At 39.4% G+C, this 25,688-nt stretch overlaps 1 protein-coding gene across 1 annotated transcript; it reads left to right on the top strand.

The window, feature by feature from the left end:
• LOC119720877 (mucin-like protein) lies at window positions 1-24,603 on the top strand. The gene is made up of 31 exons (XM_038190744.1): window positions 1-22; window positions 348-476; window positions 737-1,018; window positions 1,153-1,260; window positions 1,459-1,563; window positions 2,012-2,281; window positions 3,955-4,209; window positions 4,624-4,688; window positions 5,048-5,137; window positions 5,460-5,627; window positions 5,846-6,001; window positions 7,588-8,053; window positions 8,837-9,016; window positions 9,215-9,325; window positions 9,698-9,924; window positions 10,215-10,293; window positions 11,684-11,848; window positions 12,288-12,404; window positions 12,819-13,079; window positions 14,335-14,487; window positions 14,808-14,989; window positions 15,474-15,654; window positions 16,185-16,331; window positions 16,933-17,028; window positions 17,357-17,497; window positions 17,734-17,843; window positions 18,335-18,554; window positions 18,807-18,891; window positions 19,105-19,166; window positions 19,659-19,915; window positions 22,687-24,603. Exons 1-31 carry the CDS (start codon window positions 1-3, stop codon window positions 22,735-22,737), a joined length of 4,941 nt encoding a protein of 1,646 aa, XP_038046672.1. The 3' UTR covers window positions 22,738-24,603.
• Window positions 24,604-25,688: the final 1,085 nt, after the last annotated feature.

Here is a 25,688-nt window from a genome sequence, read left to right as displayed (position 1 = left end):
ATGTTTGCATGGTGGGGTATCGGTATCGTTTCGGTTTGCGGTAATACACCATGTGGTAATAACTACTGCTGAGAAGATATTTAGTTCTGAAAAGAACTTGTCCTGGTTATTATCAACTTTCGCTATGTAGTTTTTGTTCTGATAAGAACAGTCCTGCTTTAAGTTCTAAATAAGAACAGTCCTGCTTTAAGTTCTACCGGTAAAAGAACTGTCTTTGGTCTCAACGTTTTGACTAGCCTGCTCTAGTCATCGTCAGCAGACTCACCTGTTCCATTTGGCTTGATCGACTAACTGCATATCAATACTATATCTGGTTATTAATTCTGTGTAACTGATTTCCGTTACAGATATCGACGAATGTGACCCGGATGTTCCTCTTCATGACTGTGATGAGAATGCTTACTGTGTGGACACGGCTCAGAGCTTTTACTGCGTGTGCAACGTTGGATATACAGGGAATGGTTCATCATGCGCAGGTGAAAATTGTAGCTTGAACAATTTAACTTCTGTAGTAGACATACTTTTGAATTACATGTAGTACCCTGATTATTTAGAATCATGAATCCCAAAATTGTGGGTTACATCGCAAACTAATTTACTTACAAAATAGGCATATCTACTTATAATCTGCCGGAAGAAGGCCAAACTAAACCACAGGAGACATTGAACAAAACACCCTGGTGAAAAATAGACTAATCGTGTTTTCCATGTTATCTTACATTAACTTTCATTAAAGATGTTGAGCCTCCGGACATCTCTTGCGCCACTAATCTGACGGTTTACACGGACTGTCACAAGAGCTTCTCAACAATCTCACTGCCTGATGTCCATTCTGTATATGACAACTCTGGAGCATCGTACACCATCACCGTCCAAGTAAACGGCTCTCCATACGAGATTGGTGACACTGTCACTTTCGATCTTGAGACGTCTCCACATTTGATGCGCTACAAAGCGACCGACCAGTCATCGAATAGTGCAACGTGCGACACACTCGTCATCGTTTCCTCCGTGAACGGTAAGATGTGTTTAAGACCAAAGCAGATGTTTTCAAAAAAGATATCTTCTCATTTACCTACCTTTCATAGTCACTGTTACATAGGAAAGCATACAATTCAAATTAGAAGTTTATTGCATTTTATTTTGACACAGACGGTGAGTCCTGCCTAGCTACTGGTAGCCCACCCAACTGCATATGTTCTTCAAATCAGCCAAGGGATTGCATGTGTTCGTCAGGATTTTGTGGACATGATTGCTCACGTAAGATCGCATTGACCAAAATCTCACTTCTTTTTTATGTGACCGAGATTCATACAACCATGCGTCTTTAAAGCTAACAAATTGCAAGCGTTTACAACAAAGAAACGATATGTCCATTTTGAAATAGTCTTCATTACGACCAATATAGTAAGTGATAATCAAATGTTAAAATTCATGTCTTATTTCCCAATGAAACAGTGAACGACGTGGGAACTGAATGTACTGGACCCAACACACCCTTTCGGAATTGCAAGGACATCAACGAATGCTTTTCAGGATTCACAGGTCCACAGTGCAATGAACGTGAGTAACATCAACACAAAGAAGGTCACAGTCGTAGGAATCGCTGACTTCTCATCTGCTGTTTCCGCTAAAATGCACCAACATTTGTTGTAGAATGATTCTCATTGTAAAGCGAAGTCACGCAAGCTTCAATACCTTAAACAAATACACATTTGATGTTTCCAAATCAACACCATATTCCACGTGATCGGAATAATTCTGAGACACAAACCCACTCTAGCAATCAACAGAAAGGAAAATGATGTTAACGTTGCTCATAGCTTTTGTTTTGGGTTGTAAGGATGAATGACATTTGCCGAAAACAAAATGTACGGCAGATGTTTCAGTCACCCACATGATATTTAAGACAGATAAAATGTATCAAATATTGTGTTTTAGTGAGTTTAAGTACATGACTTAAATTCTATTGGAGGAATGTTAAGAAGACGACTCAATTGTTTCCATACAGTAAGCGCCACAACAAATTGTCCAGAAGTTGCAAACGAGTGTCTAAAACAGGGCGTGACCTCCGTGTCAATCACATGGACCCAAGTCGCAGCTGTCGAGCCATCTGGTGAACCAATCTTTCCTTCTGACATCACTTGCGTGGATATCACCGACGGGGCTAGTGTCACACTCACAGGGGGCGTGTTCGGGATAGGGACGCACGAAGTTGTCTGCTCTTCGGATACGCAGACCGGTGTCGTCCCACAGTGTTTGATCTCCTTTACTGTTTCAAGTAAGAGAGCGAATATAGCGCTGTATTCCGTGTCAATATCATAGGCGTAGCCAGCTGGGGGGTTTAAGGGCGTATTTACCCGCTAATAATTTTTCAAGACTGTCCTTTTCCATTCAAATACCTTTTTTTTGCACCAGCGCTTACCCCCACCCCACCCCACCAGTATTTGGGAAGAGTGTCCTTCTTTTGTTAACAAGTGCACTTTAAAAAAAAAATCCTGGCCTGTTTTGTGCCGTCGGCCGTTACGGCTGTGTTTTTTAAATTAATTTTGCACTTTTATCGCCCTGGAAAGCACTACATATTGTCTGTTAGTGTGCACAATTATATAACTTTTATGTTTTTGTACACGATCATAAATTGGGGACCTTCGGGAATCTCAGACCCTATTGTCCTCTGTTTTTCAACGTCCCCTTGTGAATGCAGAAAAAACACACACACTGTTGGATTTTACGGAGGCCAAGTGTCCGGAGAAAATGAAACGTGTCTATATTTCAGGATGGATATGCAAGTGCCCTTTTCACGAAATGTTCCCCCCCCCCCCAATTAAAGTGACCTTGCTACGCCTCTGAACAATCTTAGAATGTTTGTTTAATATCAGTGTTAATTAGCACAATGAATGGGATTTTTACTTTCGTTCTCTATTAAACTGTAAACTAATGTACATGATTGCAATAAGTAATATATGTTCTAAGTGTTTGACAACTTGGGTAAGTCCAATACCCACTATTCGAACATAATCGCCGTACAGCCCCACTTATCCAAATATATACGAATTATTAAACAAAATCCGATGTCATCATCATCATCATTATCCCCAAAGCGCCAAAGGTGTGGGTGTACAAGCATTACATTCACTGTGTGGACTTCCGAATAACGATTTTTCCACATAAGCCAGTTTTCCGATACCGTACATTGTGTGGACTTGCCCAGGTCCACACAAGGTTTCCCCCTCTCTAGAAAATGGATTAAGAGGCATTTTTGGGGTTAGGCTTATTTGTCGCAAAATGAAGAGAAACACTCGATCAAATCGAGGGGATCATAGGGAAAAAAATTGGATTTAAAGAGCTTTCATAGTGTGAGTAAAATTAGTTTGTTCACAGGTTTTTCTCAACTACACGAAAACAAAGCAATAGGTATGTAACGTAAATGCAAGTGTGTGTGTGTGCGTGGGTAAACGCCGGCAATCGTGTACGTAGGACAAAAAGAATTGGGGGACAAACAGTACGTCCACGATTGACCGAACGTCCACGATCTCAAATCGTGTACAAAGAGCTGGAAAGAGGATAAGGGACAATTGGGTGTCCACGATTGCCGATGTTTACACACGTGGGTGTATTCACGAGGTTTTTTCTGCATTCAATAAGAGACTTTGAACAATAGAGGACCTTAGGGTCCCCAATTCCCGAAGGTCCCAATTTGGTGATGTGTACAAAATATATGGGAGGTCTTCCTGAAAGGTTAGTGTACAAACAAAAGAGGGACAATAGGGGGGTCCCCGATTGCAGAGCCACCCCCTAAAGCGAGCAAGGCAAAGCCTCGTCTTTTCATAAAACTCATCGAAACTGACGCAATTATCTATTTAAATTCTGGCAGGGCTCTTGAACTAGATTTTATTGTCAAATTTTGGTCTTCATTCAGTGTCAGCTAAGATTTTGTTCTCACCTACCGTGCAGCCTATCCCGTTCTTGGAGTTCCAAATTTAGGAGACCAGTGCACCGATCCAGGACAGGAAACATCCACAGTGACTTGGAGTGTAGTACCAGCCACAGCTGCTGGTGACCTAGTCGTCACCTGCACAGATTCTGGAGATGGAATGGACGTGGGCGCATCAGGAGGTGTATTTGGAGTAGGAACTCACGTTATAACATGCACTGCCATCAATTCAGGTGGATGTGTCAGATCGAAAGCATTTGGATTCAACGTCATTGGTAAGTCATGTTTAAACGTGTATGCAGCGAGTTATATTAGCGACTTTTATTACATGGTCACTGTTTTAACGCGTCTTGAAAGTAAGATTATCACCAACACGCTCGCACAACTGTCGCACAACTGGTGGTAGTATACCAGGGGGTAGCACCCCAGAGATTAGCTCTTAGATTTCAAACTGTGCGATCACAAGTGTGGTTGCTTGTAGTATCATGGAAAACGATTATCCGCATTCCGAATGAGGGATTTTCCTTGGAATGTTTCCACTTTTGTTAATTAACTTAATTATAGTTTATTTCAATATAGGACCACAGATGTAACAAGTTCAAACCAATGGTCCTATTAAAGACACCAATGATGTTAGATTTACACTGCTTATTTTGCAGTGTTGACATTTAACTATTCTCTGTTTACAGTTGGTAATCACATTCCATTTGGGCTGGAGGTTGGCGATTCTCTTCTATCACAAGCAATGCAAGAGGTAAGCATTAATCGCTGACATGAAGCATTCAAACACTTCACATAAAATCATGACAGGAAATTGTTTTAGCTCAAGTTGCTTTGAATTTCTCGACAAACGCAGTATTCAAATTTCCATCATTACATACTTTTTTTATTAAGGGGTCTGTGATAAGTTTTTTTTAGGTTTATTATGTTCTTTTCTTTATAGAAAACTGTGACAAAACAGAAAAGTATTATAATTATACCAAGGCATAGTGACGAATAACAACTAAAGGAAAGTGAAAAGTATCCATTGTGATGAATGACTGGCGATTCTTGGGTCCTCTGATTTTCAAATTTGACAAATGCTATTGGTTTCTTCACTTGTTATTGTTACAGAAGCAGCAGTCCAAGAAGGATTTGATATCTCCAACTATTTATCCGCCGAATTTCTTCCCCTTCTGCGATGAGCTGTTTGAGAAAATTTACGTAAGCTTCCTCCCAAGATTACTGTAGGCACCGGCAAAGCATTAGACCACGATGTGCAAGATGTTCAGCACAACAATCTCCCTGTTCTTCAGCATTCCATGACGTTTCCTTCAATTTGATTTAATCTCTTTATGGCAAATTGTCGTGATTCTCATCCACGTTTTTTAAGAAACGACTTTATTTTAACGATTTTCACTTCCCGTGTTTGGCGATAGATATATGTTCTTGAATGTAACATTTTTTTGTGTTTTCAAAAGTGGTTTCAAATTCGTGAAATTGAAACCAAGGTGTCTTTTATCTCCTTCTGTCTCTCATTGTATAGTTCACTGACAACGGCGTGATTGTTCTGTCCAATGATAAAAGCCTCGATAAATTCGCGTTTCCTGGTACCAAAAGTTCAGCGTTTCCTAACGGTCCGAGAATGATAACACCATTCTGGGCGGATGTCAAAGCAGATGGTTTTTCCAACAAAAAGAACGTCTTCTGGCAGGTAATGACTTGACAAAAGTGTTTCAAGATCTTAATATGTTCAGAATGTGACTTACTTCTTAAATCATTATTGATAGCCCATCTCCCGGAATCAAACCTATCAGTACAAGCTTAGAGATGTTTAAAAAGGCATGTAATCTCCGTTAACGTGTGCTCGTCCCAAAGGATGTCATAAATCAAGCCGCACTATTTCTCAACATGGAATATTTTCCTCCCAAGGTGTATGACCAGTACGATCCCAACACCAACCAAGACATGTTAGATATTATCAAAGCCATTGTATCAACTGCCATGGGAGCTCAGAACTACACGGCAGCAGCATACTGGGCACTAGTTGTCACTTGGAGTAATGTTCAGCCAGTTTCAATCGCAGCTGTGAGTAACATTACCCTTAAGAATATCGAATTACACTGACACCTTTTTTAATACGTCGATAAATGCAAGGGAAACGAGTTCAACAAAGACTATCTTACGTAATGACACTATACAGGGTCCCCCCAAATAAAGGTAACTCACTAACAAAATGATTATATTAATAAGCTATATACTTAATTTAAGTAAATTTTATTGTTTGGATTATTGCATGTGGAAATCCACTTGGGACAGTTTTGGGTAAACAATAAAATAGCACACCCAGACATACATGACTTTTTTAAGACAGGTAGGTTCAATGAATATTTAACTTTATGAAGACATGCACAAAACAGAATAACTGTCAAGTAATAAGCTTAAATATTCAGGATTCAAAACCTTGCATACAATCAACTTTCGCATGTCCACCTACCTTTTTAACACAAAATTCCTCAGCGGCGACGCATATATTCCATTGTCCATGTCACCAAAAATTCGGGTTGATCACGTAAATTGCCAACCTCGTGTTTAATGCAGACTTGAAAATCCTGAAGGTTTTGAGGTGGAGTCCTAAAAACCTTGTATTTTAAATCCACCCCCTAATTAATTAAGTCACAAGTATGCATATTCAGCGACCTGGTGGGTAATTCCACAGCATAATTCAGTGTCGGTGCGAGAAAGTGATTCCGGACAGCAATGAATCTGTGCTCTTGGGCACCGTCTTGTGCCCGCGCACCAGCCAATGATGTTTGAAGATACCTACGATTTCCTCACTGTTGGAAATTCAAATCACTATTTTTACTGTCCGAGATTCAACTCACGCTGCGGCACAAGATGATCAATTGATGAAAATCTTGTTTTGTTTTGTTTTTCTTGTATATCCCTTGAAGTTATTTGTCTTCAGTCTGTTTTTTCTCAATTTTTTATCCAAAACTGTACAAAGAGGGTTTCCACTAGACATTTTTTAAACAATGGAACTCAATCGAAGGAAATCCTGAGGAACGAATCCAAGATATCAATAGAAAAAGTTGTCCCTATATAGTATATAATATAGGTTTTTCCGGCTATTTTTATCGTTCGAAGTCACCGATTCTAATATTCAACTTCATCCAGCAACATCGATTTAGTGCACTTCTAATGCTTAATTTCATCTTTTGTAAGACAATTTCAAATTCAGTTCAAGCCAATTCAAACAATGAGCACAAAATTTTGTTCCGGAGTTTTCGATTTCGTCTCGTCAACGCCTAACATTGTTATTCAGAAATCATTCGTCTAGTTGATTTATGTAAGACTTACGTAAGATTTATGTAAGTCTTACTCGACCTATGAATGCTGCCATTCGGCAAAAGCTTAGACGAATTGATCTTTAATGTCGAATATTTTTCGACCCGGTGACTTAAGGGGGTGACCAAACTAACAAATTGAATGGTAAATGACTTAATGGAATGTTAATTGTTGAATTTGAATGGAAAAATGGTTCAAATAGCCTGGGGAAATGTGAAATCATAAAAATGTTTACTAAGTTCATAACTTATCTTTATGGTATTTTGGTTCAAAATGTCCTGCAAACATTTCCCATCAAATGTATTCCATTTTTGCTAATATTGCAGGATACGAACACATTCCAGGCCATACTCCTGACGGATTCCATCCATAGCTATGTCATATTCAACTACGATCCTTGCAACATGAATTGGGACACCGCCTTTCTAGCCAACAAAAACGTCATCCTGGGCTACACGTGCGGTGTTTCTAGCCAGAGCGTATACGTGGATGTCCCCGCGGATTCGTTGTTCCGTCCAGGAAGCATCGTCGGGAATTCAGGGCAGAAAGGCCGCTGGGTGTTCCAACTTGACAGCCTCCCAGATGACTTCATCAACCCGCGCTTATCATGCCGTAACTGGCACAGTCATCAGCAACCGTATCCAGTCTTCGATGTGTACTATCCTCCGTTTGCCAACACGTGCCCCTGCAGTTTGATAATGGCCTGGTTCGATTGGAGATTTCTGAGCATATCATGGTGGCATCCTTATTTTGTTCCTAAGGGGGTCGTCTGGGATTACTTTCAAGACAGATGTTAGTATTTTTTTTCTTTTCTTTATCCCAACTAACACAGTTCAATACATTTCTCAGAAAGTAGAATAGATGAAAGAAAATAGATGTCTCAGAAAGGAAATGCAAAAGACTACCAGTCATCGTCAAATGTTATTATGAACATGAAACGTGTTGGCCCTTATTGATATTTTTAACCTATTATAAAAAAAGCTGATTCTGAAAGGACTCAATTGAATTGGGATGTCCGTAAAAATTGGCATTAGAATTGCGTTCCCCCGTGCTTTTAAACAAGTTCGATTTTGTCTTCTATTAATAAATTTCACACATTTTTCATTCCAAAGCCTTTTCACGATTTTTGGACGTCGGCAAAACTCTGAAAAGGGGTTTTGTTTTGTGCATAAACAGATCCGCTGTGCGAGCAAACTGGATCCCGGTCCGTACATTATTGATACTGATTGTGGGGAGAGAACCAGCCTTCCCAACAAGCACGGAAATTATTGTCTAGCAGCCGATCATTTTTAATAGTAGTAAAGTAATAATATCAATTACTAAATATGGCCAGACTTTGAAGTAGATGACTCTTTCAAAAGTAAATGACTTTTCAATTGCTGTAAAAAAAATAGCAATTTAGATAGAAAAGGGATCTTTTCAGGATAAAATTCGAAATTAGCTCGGGGAACGTAATAGGTGACACATTTTTAAATCAGACAAAAAGGTCCATTTAATATATATATATATATATATATACAATTTAAAGGGAACATGTTTTGTTGTCATTCTTTTAATTCCTTCCATGTCTGTTAGCCGTCATTTGCTTCGTGCGACTGTATCAAGCCCCGGGGACCCCTGGCCCACAATGCTGCTATAAGAGATGGACTGGTGATCTCCTGCTTGACATCAGGAATCCTCGAGTCGCTTCAGTCTTTGAGAGGTTTCCATTCAGTCCATTATTCCACACGCCCGATGTGTTTCAGAAGTGGTACGGTAAGTAATCCCAAACCAAATCATTATAACTGCTGTGAGTGAATCACTGTCGGACTTCCATTCAATGATGCATGCATGGACGCATATTGTGTTCAGTTCTAAAGATTACGGGATGCATGATGTGACTGACTACACATCGCAGGCCCTATACTCAGAAAGTGATGATCTTATTTCCTGAGATATTTTTACTTTTTGCAGAGGAAGAGGTTCTTTCCCGCTACTACTGTTGTGAAAGTTCGACCCTGTGTGACCTGTATACTGAAACTCGCCCTCTCATGACTTGCTCTCACTATCTGCCAACGTTTTGGGGTAAGTGTCTTACGAAATGATTGTCCTTTCTTCTTTTCTGTTGAAATCGTGAGTGACAATGATGAAACAAAAAAGAAACATCTAGGCCGCCATTCATACAAAACAACAGACTTGTCATATATTTTTTTCAGGCTGAAACGGTTTTTACTTAGGCCTACACACTCATCGGAGTTTGATCGCGTTGCTTGCAAAGGTTCATGATCTTCGTAAAAAAAAAAACGAAATTACTGTCACATTTAAAATATGATTGAATATATAAGGTCATTGTAAATTCTAGGCTATAGTTTGGCCCATCTAAATCTAAAATCGAAATTCAACTCTTTATAGTAGGTTCATGTGATATACTTTTCATGTTCTATCCTTAATCACAAGGTTGGTTTTGGGGAGATCCGCACGTGAGAACACTGGATGGTCTGGACTACACCTTCAATGGTCTGGGTGAATACACACTGGTCCTGATTGAAGACGTAGAAAGAGGCGAACAACTGTTCGAGCTTCAAGGCCGCACGCAGAGAGTGGTTGATCGCAAAACGGAGCAACTAACTGATGCTACCGAGTACAGTGGCTTTGCGGCTTTAGACAGTGTCAGCGGTTCCAGGGTTAGTACATGTTTATATAACTCACACCGGTACAATAACGATGAAAACTTAACGCCTGATTATCGGCATCAATTTAACAAAGAAAAACTAAAGCCATCGGGTAGCACAAACAATCCTGGTGGAAAGTATTAACAAATATGTCATCTCTTCCCTGGTATTTTATGTAGAGAAGATGTATTTCATCATCTTTCAATCCATATTAATTTTGGCAGTCTGTTATATATGCACATTTGATTTGCGCTGGATGCTAAATAACTGTGCCAGGATTGTTGTGTTGTTAATCGTAACAGGTTGAAATAAAACTGAACGAAGACGCCACAGACCTTATAACGACAGTCAATGGGGAAGTAGTTGAACCAACAATGACAGGTTAGCTTAAACCATCATTCTTTAAAGTGTTTTTTTTTAAGTACTTGCAGCTATGCGGTTCAGCTTTAAAGTTTGAATATAAGATTCGGCGATTTGTTTTATCGATTTTGGACGTTCTGATGCTTGTGCCAACTGAAGTAAAGATACTCTTTAGAACGACGCGTTTTTTTGTTTGACTATCTTTTTTTTTGGAGCCTTGGTGTTTCTGCTGCACTCCATAAATTGTGTTTAGCAATAAAACACGATCTTGCTATCACTTTGAAAACATGTTTCCTGAACATCAATAATTTCAGAACTTTTCCTGAACATCAATTCAATTGCTGAAAACTATCAATCAACATTTTTAGCATGTTTGCAGTTTAACATGTTTACAAAGTGACAGCACGAAAGTGTTTAGACAGTGTTTAATTGCTATAACACGGTTGTTTTCAGTTTACTCATTTTTTTGCTATATTTTTATAGCAAACTTTTATAAACTATTACATTGAAATGCATTGTGTAAACAAGAATCTAACTTGTTTACACAATGCATTTCAATGTAATAGTTTAACTTTCCAAACGCATCCTAAACATCTTGTGACCTCTCAATTGGTCGCAATTACTGTTATTTCCTTTTTTGGCTGCTTTGTTATTGATACCAAATCAAGGGAATCGAAGCCTCAAAGGAATGTTTGATTTTAAACTAAATGCATTATGTATAAACTGAAGATTGCATTTGCTCACATCAAAGATGTATACATGTACTACCAGTGCTAACTTTCCAAACGCATCCTAAACATCTTGTGACCTCTCAATTGGTCGTAATTACTGTTATTTCCTTTTTTGGCTGCTTTGTTATTGATACCAAATCAAGGGAATCGAAGCCTCAAAGGAATGTTTGATTTTAAATTAAATGCATTATGTATAAACTGAAGATTGCATTTGCTCACATCAAAGATGTATACATGTACTACCAGTGCTAATATCCGTGCTAGTATCTAATTTAAATTGCAATGTATTTTTCAAAAATATTTTCTCCTAGCAATACAAAGGGTAAGGTATTCACTTGTATATGCGACATCGAACGAAAAGAATAGTTACGCAGGAATAGTTATGGAATTATGAAATTCACAAGTTTACAAGTTTCGTATTATATTTGGCTCGACAATTCAGTTTTCGAATTCTGAATTGGTTCCCAATCCTCATCAGAATTTTTAAAAAATGTTTGGAGGGGAGATTGTTTAACGCCGGACAGATAAAAGGTTTTTTTAAAGAAAATACCTTTTCCGTTAAAATTAAACACACAGGTTGGAAATTCGATGGGAGGCAAGTTAAAATGTATCAATTAAAGAGCATGATCGTTAAGCTATTACATATCAGAAAGGATAACGTAGCGATCCGATGTTTTCAGGATTGATGTTTGACGACTTAACTGTGAAGAGGGAGGAGGAGCCTTCAAAAGTGGTGGCATCATTTGCTTCAGATATCCAGTTTTCCGTCGGAGTGAACAACAGTTTTGTTGACATTACTGTCCAGCTAAGCCAAGATTACAGAGGAAGAACTAAAGGCCTATTGGGTATGTAATTTTTACATTTTACAATGAATATGTTTACACTGATATTTCTTTGCGCTTAAATAAATCATCAACATAATACTATGTATTATGATGACCTAGCTAATCTTTCATTCAGCAGTAATGTTGTGGAAGGACGATCCGCTCAATTAACTAGCCCAAACTGATGCACTGAATCATAAAACAACCGCCTCAGGTTCCAATCAAAACTTGGTAACGACAACATTATTATAGAGGTAATTCGATGAATTTGTGTAGTTCCATCTAGTGTTAACCTATATGCACTTTGAAGAGCCATGCTTCATGAAAAAAAGGTGGCTTCAGGAACCCTGAGGTTCTGCAATTACTTTTGATTTGAATCCACCAGAACAGAATTTTAATAACCAAATGACTGTAGCTCTTACCATTGTAATCTCTTTTTGTTTTTGGTTATTATCATCAGGTGTTTGGGATGGAAACAAGACTAATGATGTCCTGAAGCGTAACGGTACACTTCAACAACCCACCGCTGCTGATGGGGAGATGCTTGAACGAGACTACTTTGATTTCGGCGAAACCTGTAAGCAAATACTATATGATGCTGAAGACAAAGTGTGCTTTGACATGCTGCTCTGTGCTTCTGTGTACTTGAGGGGGTATCAAACTTATATGTGTAGTTTCTGGCCGTGCCAACGGAGATTGGCTGAGTGTCATCGCAGTTAGTTGTTTGTTGATTTGCCTCAAGATATATGTATTGCAAGTGTGAGTTACTGGAGAAGCAAGTACTCGTTAATACAGGCAACACAAACCAAAGAATTGTGATAGGAAAACACTTTCCATTTATTAAGTACAATCCGTAATAACGTAACATTACAGTCTGTGCACTAAAATTAGTTTCCGTTCTAGTTTTAGAATGCATGACTTTGGCCGCTTCGCAAATTTCGCGAGCGTTTTTGTGTGTTTAACTTCTTAATGTTTCCTTGGTACCATATAGGGCGTGTCTCCGTCAATGATTCCCACTTCTACTACTTGCCACCCGAGGAGAGCTGGGACAACATGAATGACCTGTCCTTCCAACCGAAATTCTTGGAGGATTTACTGAACAGCGTGGATGCAGAGACACGCCAAAAGGTGGAAGAGGTTTGTGGGGAGAGCAGAGAGTGTCTGTACGACTCGTTGGCACTGAATGATACGTCAATCGGAATGGCCACACTGGAACTAAATGAAAAAAACAGTGCAGACCTCGAATCAGCAAGTAAGTGCGATGAAAACTTGTTCACTATTTTTAATTTATGGGGATCATTTCCGGATATACTAAAATTACATATCCCTTCTGATGATCTTTTGAAGGAAATTCAAAATTGGAAAGGAGAATGCATTTTTAAATCAATGTTATGTGGTTATTTTTAGAACAATAAATTGAACTCAAGCAATCCTTCAGAAGTACTTTATTCATGTACGACTATGGCTATACTTCATAAGGTTAATATTATACAAATATTGAGTGGCTCAGGGTGGAATGGGAGGAATATTATCGCAAGGTATATGCCGAGTGAAATGGAAAAGTCAAGATTTTACCCAGCGGAAATATTCCTCCCATTTCACAATTTAAAGCCACTCAATATTTGTTTTATAAAACTGACTTATAGATCCTTGTCATTTGATTTACAGTTAAAATGAACTTCTATTTCAATACAACATTGGTGGGAAATGTATATCTCTCTTCCAAACCACCCCTTCGCGAAATGTTTGAACCGAACTCTATAGCTACTGGCTCTTGTGAACAATACGCGCTGCGCGCAACACGCACACCAGCAAGCATTTGCACACAAATACCGAGCCATAGAACAAAGACGATCCTAACTGTTGAATAGTAAATGGCATTCACCAATTACCCAATTACACAACTTGTTCATTCAATCAAAAGAAAATGTTCATTGCACGCGAATACAGTTTCTAAATCGCAGTTACATCATTTCAATGTGTTCAAATATTAAGCGTGCAGTCACATTTTTCGTGCAGACAAATTCTTTTTGGCCTGTTTGGTTTCGATTTTGTACCAAGTAAGTTCATTTTCAACGAACGTACAACGGAATCAGGAGTCAACTGAATTGTGCATAAATTTGCATTTCGCCAAACGTCAATCGTATTAGCGAAAAGAAAGGCAGATTCATTCAAATAATTTCGCACGATTTTCATCACCTTTATATTTTGTGACAATTCCACAAACTGATCACACCAAATAACACATTTGCTTTTACACCCCATTTTATCGGCAATTATCAAATATTGATTCCTTTTATCTCATTAACACTTAACCTATTTAAAAGGTATGTAGTGCATTGTTCATATCTCCCTCCTTGCAGACATATATATATTTCTTAAAAATACCTGGGGATTCCTTTATTAAGATTTTATCAAAAGTCGTTTCAAACAGGAATCTGATGGCTTTACAGCAAACTCCATGAAACACACAACCTAATTTTATAGTGGACGCGATTATTTTCCAGCCAATTACCCGCCCAAATTGACGCCCATTGCGAGCATTAAGGCAACCGTCGGACAGACACTCATGCTGCAATTGGAAGCTATGGATCCAGATGGGGACGAGGTTGCATATCACCTGCTCGAGGCGGTTGACAGTGCCGTCATTACAGAAGGAGGTTAGTGAAGCCAGATGAGTTCTGTGTTAGTCCTTTGTTCATGTTAATTGACAACTTTCATACTTTTTATATATATTGCCCTACATGTCTGAATATGCCGAATCATTGGGCCTTAAAATTTAAATATTGCAAATGCAATTAATCTTTTCAATTTACTCTTCTGAAAGATTGCCTTTTTTTCTCAACTTCGCGAAGAAGAAATTTGAAGAGAATGCAAAGGCGGTATTCATTAACTTTGTTTCGGTACTTTGAAGGAACAATTTTTGTTTAGAGCTGCTGTGAATATTACTGAAGTAGGCACTTTACATCTCTCATTACAGCTGGCCTTTTCACCTGGACGCCAGTTGACAAGTCAAAGGTCAAGGTCGGTTTCCTAGCAACAGATGGACGATCTAATTCTACAATTGAGCCAATAGTGGATCTTTGTGACTGCCAAAATGGCGGAACGTGTCTCTCGGATCAGTATGCTGACGGTACCAATCTCATCCAAGACCGCTTCGGGGTAAATGCAAACAGTTTTTTATAGCTTTATATCAAATCATCTACTATATAGTCTGGCTACATATTATGACCTATCACGCTATATGAATAGCATCTCCAGTGCGATGCTGTTACACATTTCAAATGTATTAGTCAAAGAACAACTTCGGAAACTCATGGAAAACAACTGTTATTTTTAAGTTTAAACAGGCATCAAACTAATGTGACAAGCAAGCGTGCCAACCCGGCGAATAGACAGTGAACTTTGGTGACTTTATGCTTTGATATCAGTCAGCATTGACTGCGTTGTCATCACCCACAATCCTTTGCACCTTAATTTTAAACATGATTCTGTGTAAGGCTTGATTAAACAGTAGCAATGGTCTTTCTCGGGATCAGTGACATTTGCGGACAAGCTTCACCCACATTCTCAAAGTACCAATTTCAAGTGTACTGCATGTGCATGCTAGTGTCGACGATTTCTGTGTTTGCAAATTGTGCATCAGGTTTTGTTGTGTGAGTGTGAGCCAGGTTGGACCGGAGAGTTCTGTGAGGCAAACTACGACGCTTGCGCAGACAGCCCGTGTTTCCTGGGCGTCGAGTGTGTAGACGAAGACCCGCCATCTTTGAATAGCACGTGTGGACCTTGTCCAGAGGGACTTGAAGGCGATGGAAAAACATGCACAGGTAATTAATCGAATGGCATGATTGCACCGCAGTGATAAATATTTTTGGCAAATATAGAAACCCTCTGATGAAATAAGGTTGAAAGTTATTGTTTGTGAGATAGCCAGAAACCCGTCCTGCTATGAAGACTGCATCGTGAAACACGGCACTAGTTTGGTATTTTGCTTGAAAAACATGTAATTGAGAAACAGAATAAACCACGTACCTGACGTGATCTTTCTTAACACAGTGATGACTAACGTACTCAATAAAGTTACTTGCACTAAACAAATCTTTATCAGTTGAAAAAAAATAATGTCGACCCTATATCACTACCCGTCCTGGCCACTACACAAATACCACAACGATATACTATCCATGCTCTTCAGCAAATCCCATTTAGTTCGCCTGATGATTTTTAATTTGTATTGATTACTGTAACAAAGATTTTGGCGTCTGCGAGCCTCTTTAAAAAGCTTTAATTTTGGTTGCTTTATTAAATTATTAACGTTGTTCATCTTTCACGTTCATTCGGATCAAATTCCTTGCAGATATCGATGAGTGTGAGTTGTACAAAGATGAGCCAGTCAGCAATGGCGGGCGTGGATGTGATCAGATCTGTGAGAACACCCTGCTGGGTTTTAAATGTAGCTGCAACACGGGATACTATCTGGACGAGGATGGGAAGACATGCTTGGGTATGTTTGATTGGAGCAGGTGGGGTATTCTAATCACGATGCTGTCACTTGCAGGTGAAGTCAATGATTCTGATGTTCACAAGGAGGGACGTGTAGAGGATAAAGCAGGGAGGGAATCGAATGTCCTATGTGATTCGTGTTGGAAATTATCTTTGACTCTTTAAACCCACAGCTGGAAAAAAAAGTCATCACACAAGATTGTATCTACAATGGGAAGTAACATAATGTGATGGGTCGACAGATTGACAGGTTGACTGATGTCATTTCACATTATTCCTTAATATTGTTGCTTCGTTGGATTGTGAAGGTGTAGATTTTTCGAATTGCGATCAGAGGATTAGGAGTTCCACTCCGGCTGCTGATCGTATGTTGTGCTCTAGAAAAGGCGAATTAACCACATTCGTCTCTCGATGGTATATAGAAATATGAAATTTTCTGAATCATTTCATTCCAAGGAGAACCCAGTCATGTACAGATTTGAAACTTCTTACCAATAGCTTAGAAGGGTTGTTTTGCTTCTTACGCGTACTACAAGTATTTTGAAAACTGCTCTTTCTTCAGCTCAATCAGCCAATTGTGATTTTATTTCACCTTTAAATAGAACTATCAGTTTCCAGCTGTTTGAATGGAGGGGAATTCGATGAAGACACTCGTGAGTGTATCTGTCCATTGATATATTCTGGACCTACCTGCGCAGGTACGTCAATATAGAATTGTGAAATGAATTTGAAAGTATTATAGTAATCAGTTCACGTCATTAGCTTCATGAATCTCTTTTGTGTCCAGATGATTTTACGATATTTAAATTCAGTCTTGATTTTACAGGCAAGTGATTAACGGTCATTGTTTGCACGTTGAAGCTATGTTCTTCAGATAGACATTTAACCGCCATATAGCTTTGTCACTAGTCAGCTACTCAAGTTTTTATTAGCTTTAACTTTAACTCCGGTTGCCGGACTGAATTACTGATTACGGTCTTAATACAATTATTTGTTTAAAAAAATCTGATTTCGTTCTTTTTCCAGATGAGAATCCTTGTTTCTCTAATAGCAGTTTATGTTCAGGGACTGGTCAGCATTGTTTACCAGATGAAAACGAAGAGGGCTTCGCATGTCACTGCCGCGGTTATGAAGGATACGTCCAAAGCGACGATGGGTCATGTAAAAGTAAGACTATTTATTTACCTTAAGTTCATCTGTCTTTCCTCATTTAATGACGTGATGGTATAAAATAACATAAAGGCCTGCAAGGTCCGTTTTGTGGTAACTTATACCTTGCAAATTCAACAGTACTCAATTCAAATAAATGCGAAACTTATCATCCTGTCCACAGCTTGCTTTTCTTTATTGCTTGAGAGGGTGCGATTACTAACCATTTTCATAATATATTTGTTTATTTCTAGAATACCCTTCAATTGGAGTGGTGATCAGAGCATTATTGAACTTCTCCGAATCCTACACGAATCCAACGTCTACCGCGTTCAAAACCACTGCTGCAATGTTTGAACGGGCGGTAATATACGATGCTCAAATTGGCATGAGAATGTTTTGCTAAAGAAATGTCTTAATTACCTTTAAAAAGACAATCCAAAGAGGTGACGGGGCGGGGGAAAAAATCTTTTAATTGTTGGCATGGTCGCATACACATAGTCATACACAAACCATAACTCCTAGTCGTGTATCCACCCCACCTCTTTTGTTTGTACTTAAAATGTTTACGAAAACTCCCATATGGTTTGTACACGATCTCAATTGCGGACGTATGCTGGGAATCGCGTACGATATTGTTCTCTTTTGTTCTCCGGCATGTTTCGTTTGAATGCCTAAACGCACCCACCCACACTCTTCTGACTTAAGGTATATTTCATGATAACTTTGACTCCGTTGACATAATTAAAAGTACGTAAGTGTGTCCTTTCAGATATAGAAACTGGAAGTTTGTTCTAAAGCGAGGAGAAATGATATCGTCTTAAAAGGCAACTTTTCTTTGAATCTATTGTTTAGATCATGAATACGCTGGAGGCAAATCCGACCACAAGTAACGCTGTATCAGTGCAAGTGACAAAGATGGAAGCAGGCAGTTTGATTGTCACGTTTGTGGTATCATTCCCTGAGAATGGAGCGCCCTCTCTAGTCAACCTGGAACAAGTTTTGTCAAGTAGTGCCAGCCTGATTGATGGCAGTACAACGATTCCTATCGATCCGGAGTCAGTTCGTGCTCAAGGTATAACTGAGTGTATATCTATCTCAGGAAACCGGTTTAGATTTTATTTGTTTATTCTGCACCGTAGAACAATCCAATACAAATTAAATGTTACTACAGTAGATCACACTAACAAGCTTCAAACATGTCAGCTCTTTCGAAAATTAAGCATACCAAAAATCAGTACCTTGCAACAGCACAATCGTACGTTTGTTTTGCTTTTTGTTGTTATTATTTAGATAACATAGCAATTTTCTTATGTACTTATTTCAGAGGTTCTGACAACCTGCCCTAGTGATCACTGCCTTAACGGTGGGACATGTGAACGGCCCAGCTTCTCCCCATGGTTCATTTGCAGGTAATTGGGCAAATACAATTTAATCTTGCCAAGGAAAGTAATTCTGATTCAGCGCATTCGGGAGGTTTTATGGTATGAAGGTCGAATCGTTGCAACGTGTTAGGTTTCATGTTAAGGTGATAGTCTGATAGACGACTATTGGCAAGGCAGATGAATTGCGTCGACTTATTGAAGATGACTTAATCATCAACTGTGTGTGTCATGTTTATTTAGTTGCTCGGCTGGATACACCGGGGAGCGATGCGAGACGCAGCTTGATCCAATACCAAGTGATGGTAAGTGCATCATCATGTATTTGATGAGGATGTCATCGTGCATTTCACTTTATTAGCCTGAGGATGGCTTAGAGTGTAGTACGGGCCGTACGTGGCATGATTGAGTGGTATACCGGGTACATTATTTCACAGGGTAACCACAAGGCTCTGTTTCTTTTTCATTCTAGACAATCAATTCTTGTCCAGCGGAGGAAGTAGCTATTGGATTACACTCCCAACAACCTTGTTATCTTTTTAATGACGAGGACTGTATGACATATTTTCCACTGCTATCGAAATCCAAGTTATGCAGGACCTATAGAAAAAGTAACATTTGAGACAGATTTAAAGTCATAGTCCTCTAGAATCCATCATCCCAAGTCCATAAAGAGTCCTTTTGTCCATGTCAAGTCACCATCCATTTAAATTAAGCCTCTCCAAGTGTACAATCCTACATTGGTAATCATTTCATCTCGCCATTGATACATGTAATGTTATTTCCTTCCGACACAGATGGTCTGTCTACCGTCGCTTTAGTGTTTATCATCCTAGGCTCTGTGTGTCTTGTCTTCGTCGTGGTATTTCTGCTTCTGTACATTGTGGTTCGGAAGAAGAACAAAGTGGACCCCGCCTTCAGCGGCAGCCAGAGCCCGTCGGGAGACGCTGACAGTCTTGACCATCGTGACGATCACGCCTTGGTGCCCGTCGAAGAAGGGATAGGATTGAGAAGTCTGAGCCCGGAAGCCTCCCTGACACAAAAGACTGGCGAGGTGAGACGACACATAAGCCTACAGACTAGTAGATGCGAAAAGTAAAAGTGACTAAACTTAATTCATTTAAGACAGGCTGGGTCAAACCCCCCCCCCCCCCCCCCCGCTCTGAAAGAAACCAAAAGAAATATAGCATCTATAGTAATAATTAGCTAGCCGTTGGGCGTATTCAAAACCTCATTTTCGAGTGACCTGCGAACAGTGTTCTCGGGTTGCCGATTGCGAACGCCCGCCCACGTGCGTGTAGAGTGCAGCAGGGCGAAAATTCAAGATGGCAGCCGCCGTATCGAAACGGCAAATGAAAAGAAGGGACAATTGATTGAATTCATGCAAAAATAATTGAAATCCGGAACAGCTATAAAAATTGGCAAAGACAAGACTGACTATCCTACTCTGTAACCAAGTACAATTATATTTTTTTTACAATTACTACTCCTGCACTGAATGAGTTGTTTTTTGTTTTTTTTTATACACAAACATTAACGCAGGTTCCTGTGAAATCCTAAGTCCGCCATCTTTGTTCTTGACGTTCTTCATATACGCCCCAATAAGAGGGAAGAGAAAATCCTGTTCGTGAACACCGTTCGCGTGTTGGTTCTGGTCATTCGAAACACCGTTCGCGTGTTGGTTCTGGTCATTCGAAACACCGTTCGCGTGTTGGTTCTGGTCATTCGAAACACCGTTCGCGTGTTGGTTCTGGTCATTCGAAACACTGTTCGCGTGTTGGTTCTGGTCATTCGAAACACCGTTCGCGTGTTGGTTCTGGTCATTCGAAACACCGTTCGCGTGTTGGTTCTGGTCATTCGAAACACCGTTCGCGTGTTGGTTCTGGTCATTCGAAACACCGTTCGTGTGTTGGTTCTGGTCATTCGAAACACCGTTCGCGTGTTGGTTTTGGTCATTCGAAACGCCGTTCGCGTGTTGGTTCTGGTCATTCGAAACACCGTTCGCGTGTTGGTTCTGGTCATTCGAAACGCCGTTCGCGTGTTGGTTCTGGTCATTCGAAACACCGTTCGCGTGTTGGTTTTGGTCATTCGAAACGCCGTTCGCGTGTTGGTTCTGGTCATTCGAAACACCGTTCGCGTCTTGGTTTTGGTCATTCGAAACGCCGTTCGCGTGTTGGTTCTGGTCATTCGAAACACTGTTCGCGTGTTGGTTCTGGTCATTCGAAACACCGTTCGCGTGTTGGTTCTGGTCATTCGAAACACTGTTCGCGTGTTGGTTCTGGTCATTCGAAACACTGTTCGCGTGTTGGTTCTGGTCATTCGAAACACCGTTCGCGTGTTGGTTCTGGTCATTCGAAACACTGTTCGCGTGTTGGTTCTGGTCATTCGAAACACCGTTCGCGTGTTGGTTCTGGTCATTCGAAACGCCGTTCGCGTGTTGGTTCTGGTCATTCGAAACACCGTTCGCGTGTTGGTTCTGGTCATTCGAAACACCGTTCGCGTGTTGGTTCTGGTCATTCGAAACACTGTTCGCGTGTTGGTTCTGGTCATTCGAAACGCCGTTCGCGTGTTGGTTTTGGTAATTTCGAAACACCGTTCGCGTGTTGGTTTTGGTCATTCGAAACACCGTTCGCGTGTTGGTTCTGGTCATTCGAAACACCGTTCGCGTGTTGGTTTTGGTCATTCGAAACGCCGTTCGCGTGTTGGTTCTGGTCATTCGAAACACCGTTCGCGTGTTGGTTCTGGTCATTCGAAACACCGTTCGTGTGTTGGTTCTGATCATTCGAAACACCGTTCGCGTGTTGGTTCTGGTCATTCGAAACACCGTTCGCGTGTTGGTTCTGGTCATTCGAAACACCGTTTGCGTGTTGGTTCTGGTCATTAGAAACACCGTTCTCGTGTTCATTCAACACGACAACGGGGATGTCCCCCTGTCCGCAACAATCGGACATAAACTCATCTGACAGGCGTGACCCCCCCCCCCCCCCTGCAAATATTGCTCGATCAGCCCCTGTTAGAGGAATAGATTGGGCACAGGCCCTCAATTGTAAAAGATGCACAGGAATTATACTTGGCTTGGTGCTCAGAAAAGCCGTCCTGCCAGGCTGTCGAAGTAGGCACACCTGAGATGTCCCGAGCATATAAATAAGTGTTATTTCATATCATTTCATAAACTCAAAAGAGTGAAATTAGAGACTAGACGTTTTAGAGTAAAAATCACTCTCGTTTTCTATTGAAATAGTCTGAAAAATTAACCACTTCAGTCGAAGCTCGAGTGAAAACTCAATCTTTACGATTGAAGAAATTTCACTCTAAAACATCTAGTCCCTAGGTTCCAACTGTGGGAGTGAATCTTCACTTCAATGGAGTGAATTTTCACTCTTTGGAATTTAGAGAGATGACTTCTAATTGATTTGCAAACTTTTCCATGTTTTAACCTAAATATTTAGTGTCATGAGCCTTCAACTTTTTACCCCTGTTTGCAAAACTTTATCTATACCTGAATAAACACAAGTTAAATCAATTTTACAAGAAAAATTAAGAAAATGAACATACTTCAATCGTTTTTTCAATGACATCTTATCACAGTTCTTATGAAAATATTGCAAGCAAAATCATGGAGTATTATGTCAGGAAGCCTTTTTCGCCATAGTGGTTTTTGTTTGACGATTTGATAGCCCGTTTCATTTGCTCAAGAAATAGTCCTAGAAAGTCCTATAGTACTGTAAGTATTTCGTTTTTGTTACACTTTGTATAAATCAGTAAAACAACAAAGGGCTAATATGATTTGTGTTTTATTCGTGGATTTGTTTTTATTATCAACAGAATATGGACAGTCGTAAGATAACCGTCGAGGAGGACATTAAGGAGATTTAATTAGAGCCATACTCGTAAGTATATACTTAGAAATAAACATCACTTTACACGCATTAATTTCTGCTCTGTTTAATCTTTCCACGTGGACTTTAATGTCTACCTATCATTTATTGCGCTCAACCTATCCTTTCATTTTTACATTGACTGAAGGCAATGGATGCAGCTGGTGTGACATTCTTTCATAGAACGTTACCAGAGGTGAACTGTTATAACGTCTCTTGCTTACATGTAGTTTTGTACAAGTCCAGAGATGATTGCTGCTGGTTTTATGTCACTCTCAGACTATAGATTGTGTTTAATACGCACCGCTATTTTTTAAGTATGTGTTTTCACGCCCATTTAAAAAAAATCATTCAAATTCATAAACGGTTAACTTCACTTTGTCTCGAGAAGACAGGAACGTTAAAATGCTACAATTACTTTAATGTTGGTCATTCCAGTTGACCAATGGTTAATCGAATTTGTCCATTCGATGTCGTCAAATTTCACTGGAATTCGTCTCACCTGATGACCATCTACATAATGTAAGGATTTTAATTCGTCTTTGTTCAATCGATTTAAAGAAATTATCGATCAAATTGATCAGTCTAATGCGCACAGATGTATTTGGCCTTGCACAGACGTATTTGTCATGGTGTATTGCGAGACAAGAAATTGAAGGTTTAACAACCAATCCAAAGGACAAAAAGAAGAACTGAATTGACTGTTTCCGAAAGATGTGAAAATATAAACCATTTTGCTTTTCATAAGTGCATTATTATAGGCCTACTTATTTCTTGCATGAAATGAAAAGTATGCATTTTCATTTGCCTGTGTACACCTTATTTCTTTTAGTTGTTGACGCATAAAATTGTCAAAGAACTAAATTGATACACAAATAAGTATTGAAAAATATATAAAAAAATCGCATAATAATTATACATGAAAAATGCTTATTTTAGGTCATAGACCTACGTTAAATAAGGAGATGAATGTACTAAACAGACACAACATTCACGAGACGAATTTGAATGAAATTTATATAACATTGATTGCAAAATGACAACATTGATTCATCTATCGTTCGGCAATTGCAGGCGTCGAAATTTAACTGTCTTTCAGGAAAGAGTATGGATAAGGTATGAAATTGTCTGAACAAAGTGCGAAAATGAACGACCGAAATTAACATGGGGTATGCAATATCGTGAGTTTTCAAGACGAAATTGAAGTAAAACGTTTATGAATTTGAATTTAAAAAAAAAGGTTTAAAATGTGCGGGAAAACATATTTTATAAGAATAATTCAAGCATCTTACAGAGTCTTAAGAAATTATCAAACACCTTTGGTTGTAGAATAAGGTCAACGTAAACAACAATGCATTTCGTGAATCATTCTTTAAACTATAAAATGGGGAATTTTCTGAAACTTGTAATTTGTCAAAAATAACACGTAAACAGAGCAGAAGTGTGTTTTGTCCAGACTGAAAATTGCTTAAATATATATAAATATGAGGTATGTTGGTGGAGAATAAAGGGGTTGATATGAATCCGTCCATTGAAGAATTATTAATAATTATATAGGTTTTCCGGTAAATTTCTGAATTTTTCTAATCGTTTTCATTATCAGCCATTCAATTTCGCTTGACTTTTGCACGTGATAAAATTGGGGTTTCATTTTTTATTTTGGGGGCATTCAATTTCATTTTTAGGCAGCCAAGATCTTGCGTTTTGGGACATTCTATTTCGTTTAGTTGCATTCAAGACTAACTTTGTAGCATTCTTACATTAAGTCTTTGCAACCTTTTGACGGTTGACGCATTCAAATTAGCGAACGTCGGTGCGCTCTTAACGTATTACCATGATTTTCGTTTCTTATTCCTTTATTGGCAATCACTTTCATCGTTTGGTCATTCAAATTAATAACACTTTTTAATTGATATATAGGTTTTCTCGGTCAATTTCGGCAAATGAGCAGCCAATTTAATTTTCGTGCGTTCGAATTGAAGCTATTTTGCCTCTCCAGTTGTTACTGCGTTTCAAATTCAGAATTCGGCCATTCAATTTCGTTTTGAGGCATTCAAATTCCTTTAGCACTGTGTTCAATTTAGCATATCGTCATTCTTTTTCGTGACACACAATCATCATTCAATTTAGCAAAGCTGGTTCGACTGGAGATTTTACTGATTTAATTTTTTTCAATTTCGTAAAGAGGCAATCAATTTCGCTTAAAGAGAATTCAAATAAGTACGACTAAAGAAATACGAATAAACAGATAAACTGTACTAGGCAACTGTTTCGTATCTTCACTTTAATTCAGGCAAACCTTGTTTTCTTTATTTATGCTTCCAGTAGACTTTACATGGGGCCAATGAGGTTTTTTCTTTTTCTTTTGTTTTCTTCTTCATTTTTTTTTGGGGGGGGGATCTTTATTGGTTAACTGACCAAGACCTAATTTTGTATTGTGTTTGAAAGGGGTGTTTCTTTATGTTTTTCCTGGTTTTTTTATTGTTTATGTTATTTCTTCCTCAACCATCAATCTGTTGGCGTGCCAGACATCTTGGCATATATGTTTGGGTATGATTGTACCACTGCATGCACTTCACTTGGGTGATGACATCAACGCTCTGGATGGCTGCTTGTTGAAGGAGATCGCACCTCCACTGCTGCATGTTCATTCCTGCTTGCTGGGCAGCCTGTCTGTCTCCGACACGTTGTTGCCACTCAGGTAACCCAAGGATGCGTTTAACTGCAGCCTTGAATGCAAAGTGTGCCATCTCCGTGCTGTTCAGGAATGGGGAGTAGGGAGGGAGGCGCTTCAGCTGGATCATTGGGTTGGCACCTTCAGGGAGTTGGGCTCGCACGTGAGGCCTCGCATTGTCGTATATGAGGTAAATGGGTTCGTCGTCTGGGAAAACTGCATCACACTCTTGAATTGTGTCCGCAAGAAACTCCTCGATATCTCTCGCGTCACAG

Source organism: Patiria miniata, unplaced genomic scaffold (assembly GCF_015706575.1).
Source record: "Patiria miniata isolate m_02_andy unplaced genomic scaffold, ASM1570657v1 HiC_scaffold_9, whole genome shotgun sequence".
Classification (NCBI taxonomy): Eukaryota; Metazoa; Echinodermata; class Asteroidea; order Valvatida; family Asterinidae; genus Patiria; species Patiria miniata.
Note: the sequence above shows the minus strand (reverse complement) of the source record. Positions and strands in the feature narration are given on the sequence as shown.

Bases quoted from the DNA above. Each gene is read 5' to 3' on its own strand.
- LOC119720877 (XM_038190744.1), top strand. From the start codon at position 1: ATGTTTGCATGGTGGGGTATCG. The intron at 9,326-9,697 runs GTAAGTGTCTTA...CTTAATCACAAG, and splicing joins CTATCTGCCAACGTTTTGGG to GTTGGTTTTGGGGAGATCCG. The intron at 19,167-19,658 runs GTAAGTGCATCA...CTTCCGACACAG, and splicing joins TGATCCAATACCAAGTGATG to ATGGTCTGTCTACCGTCGCT.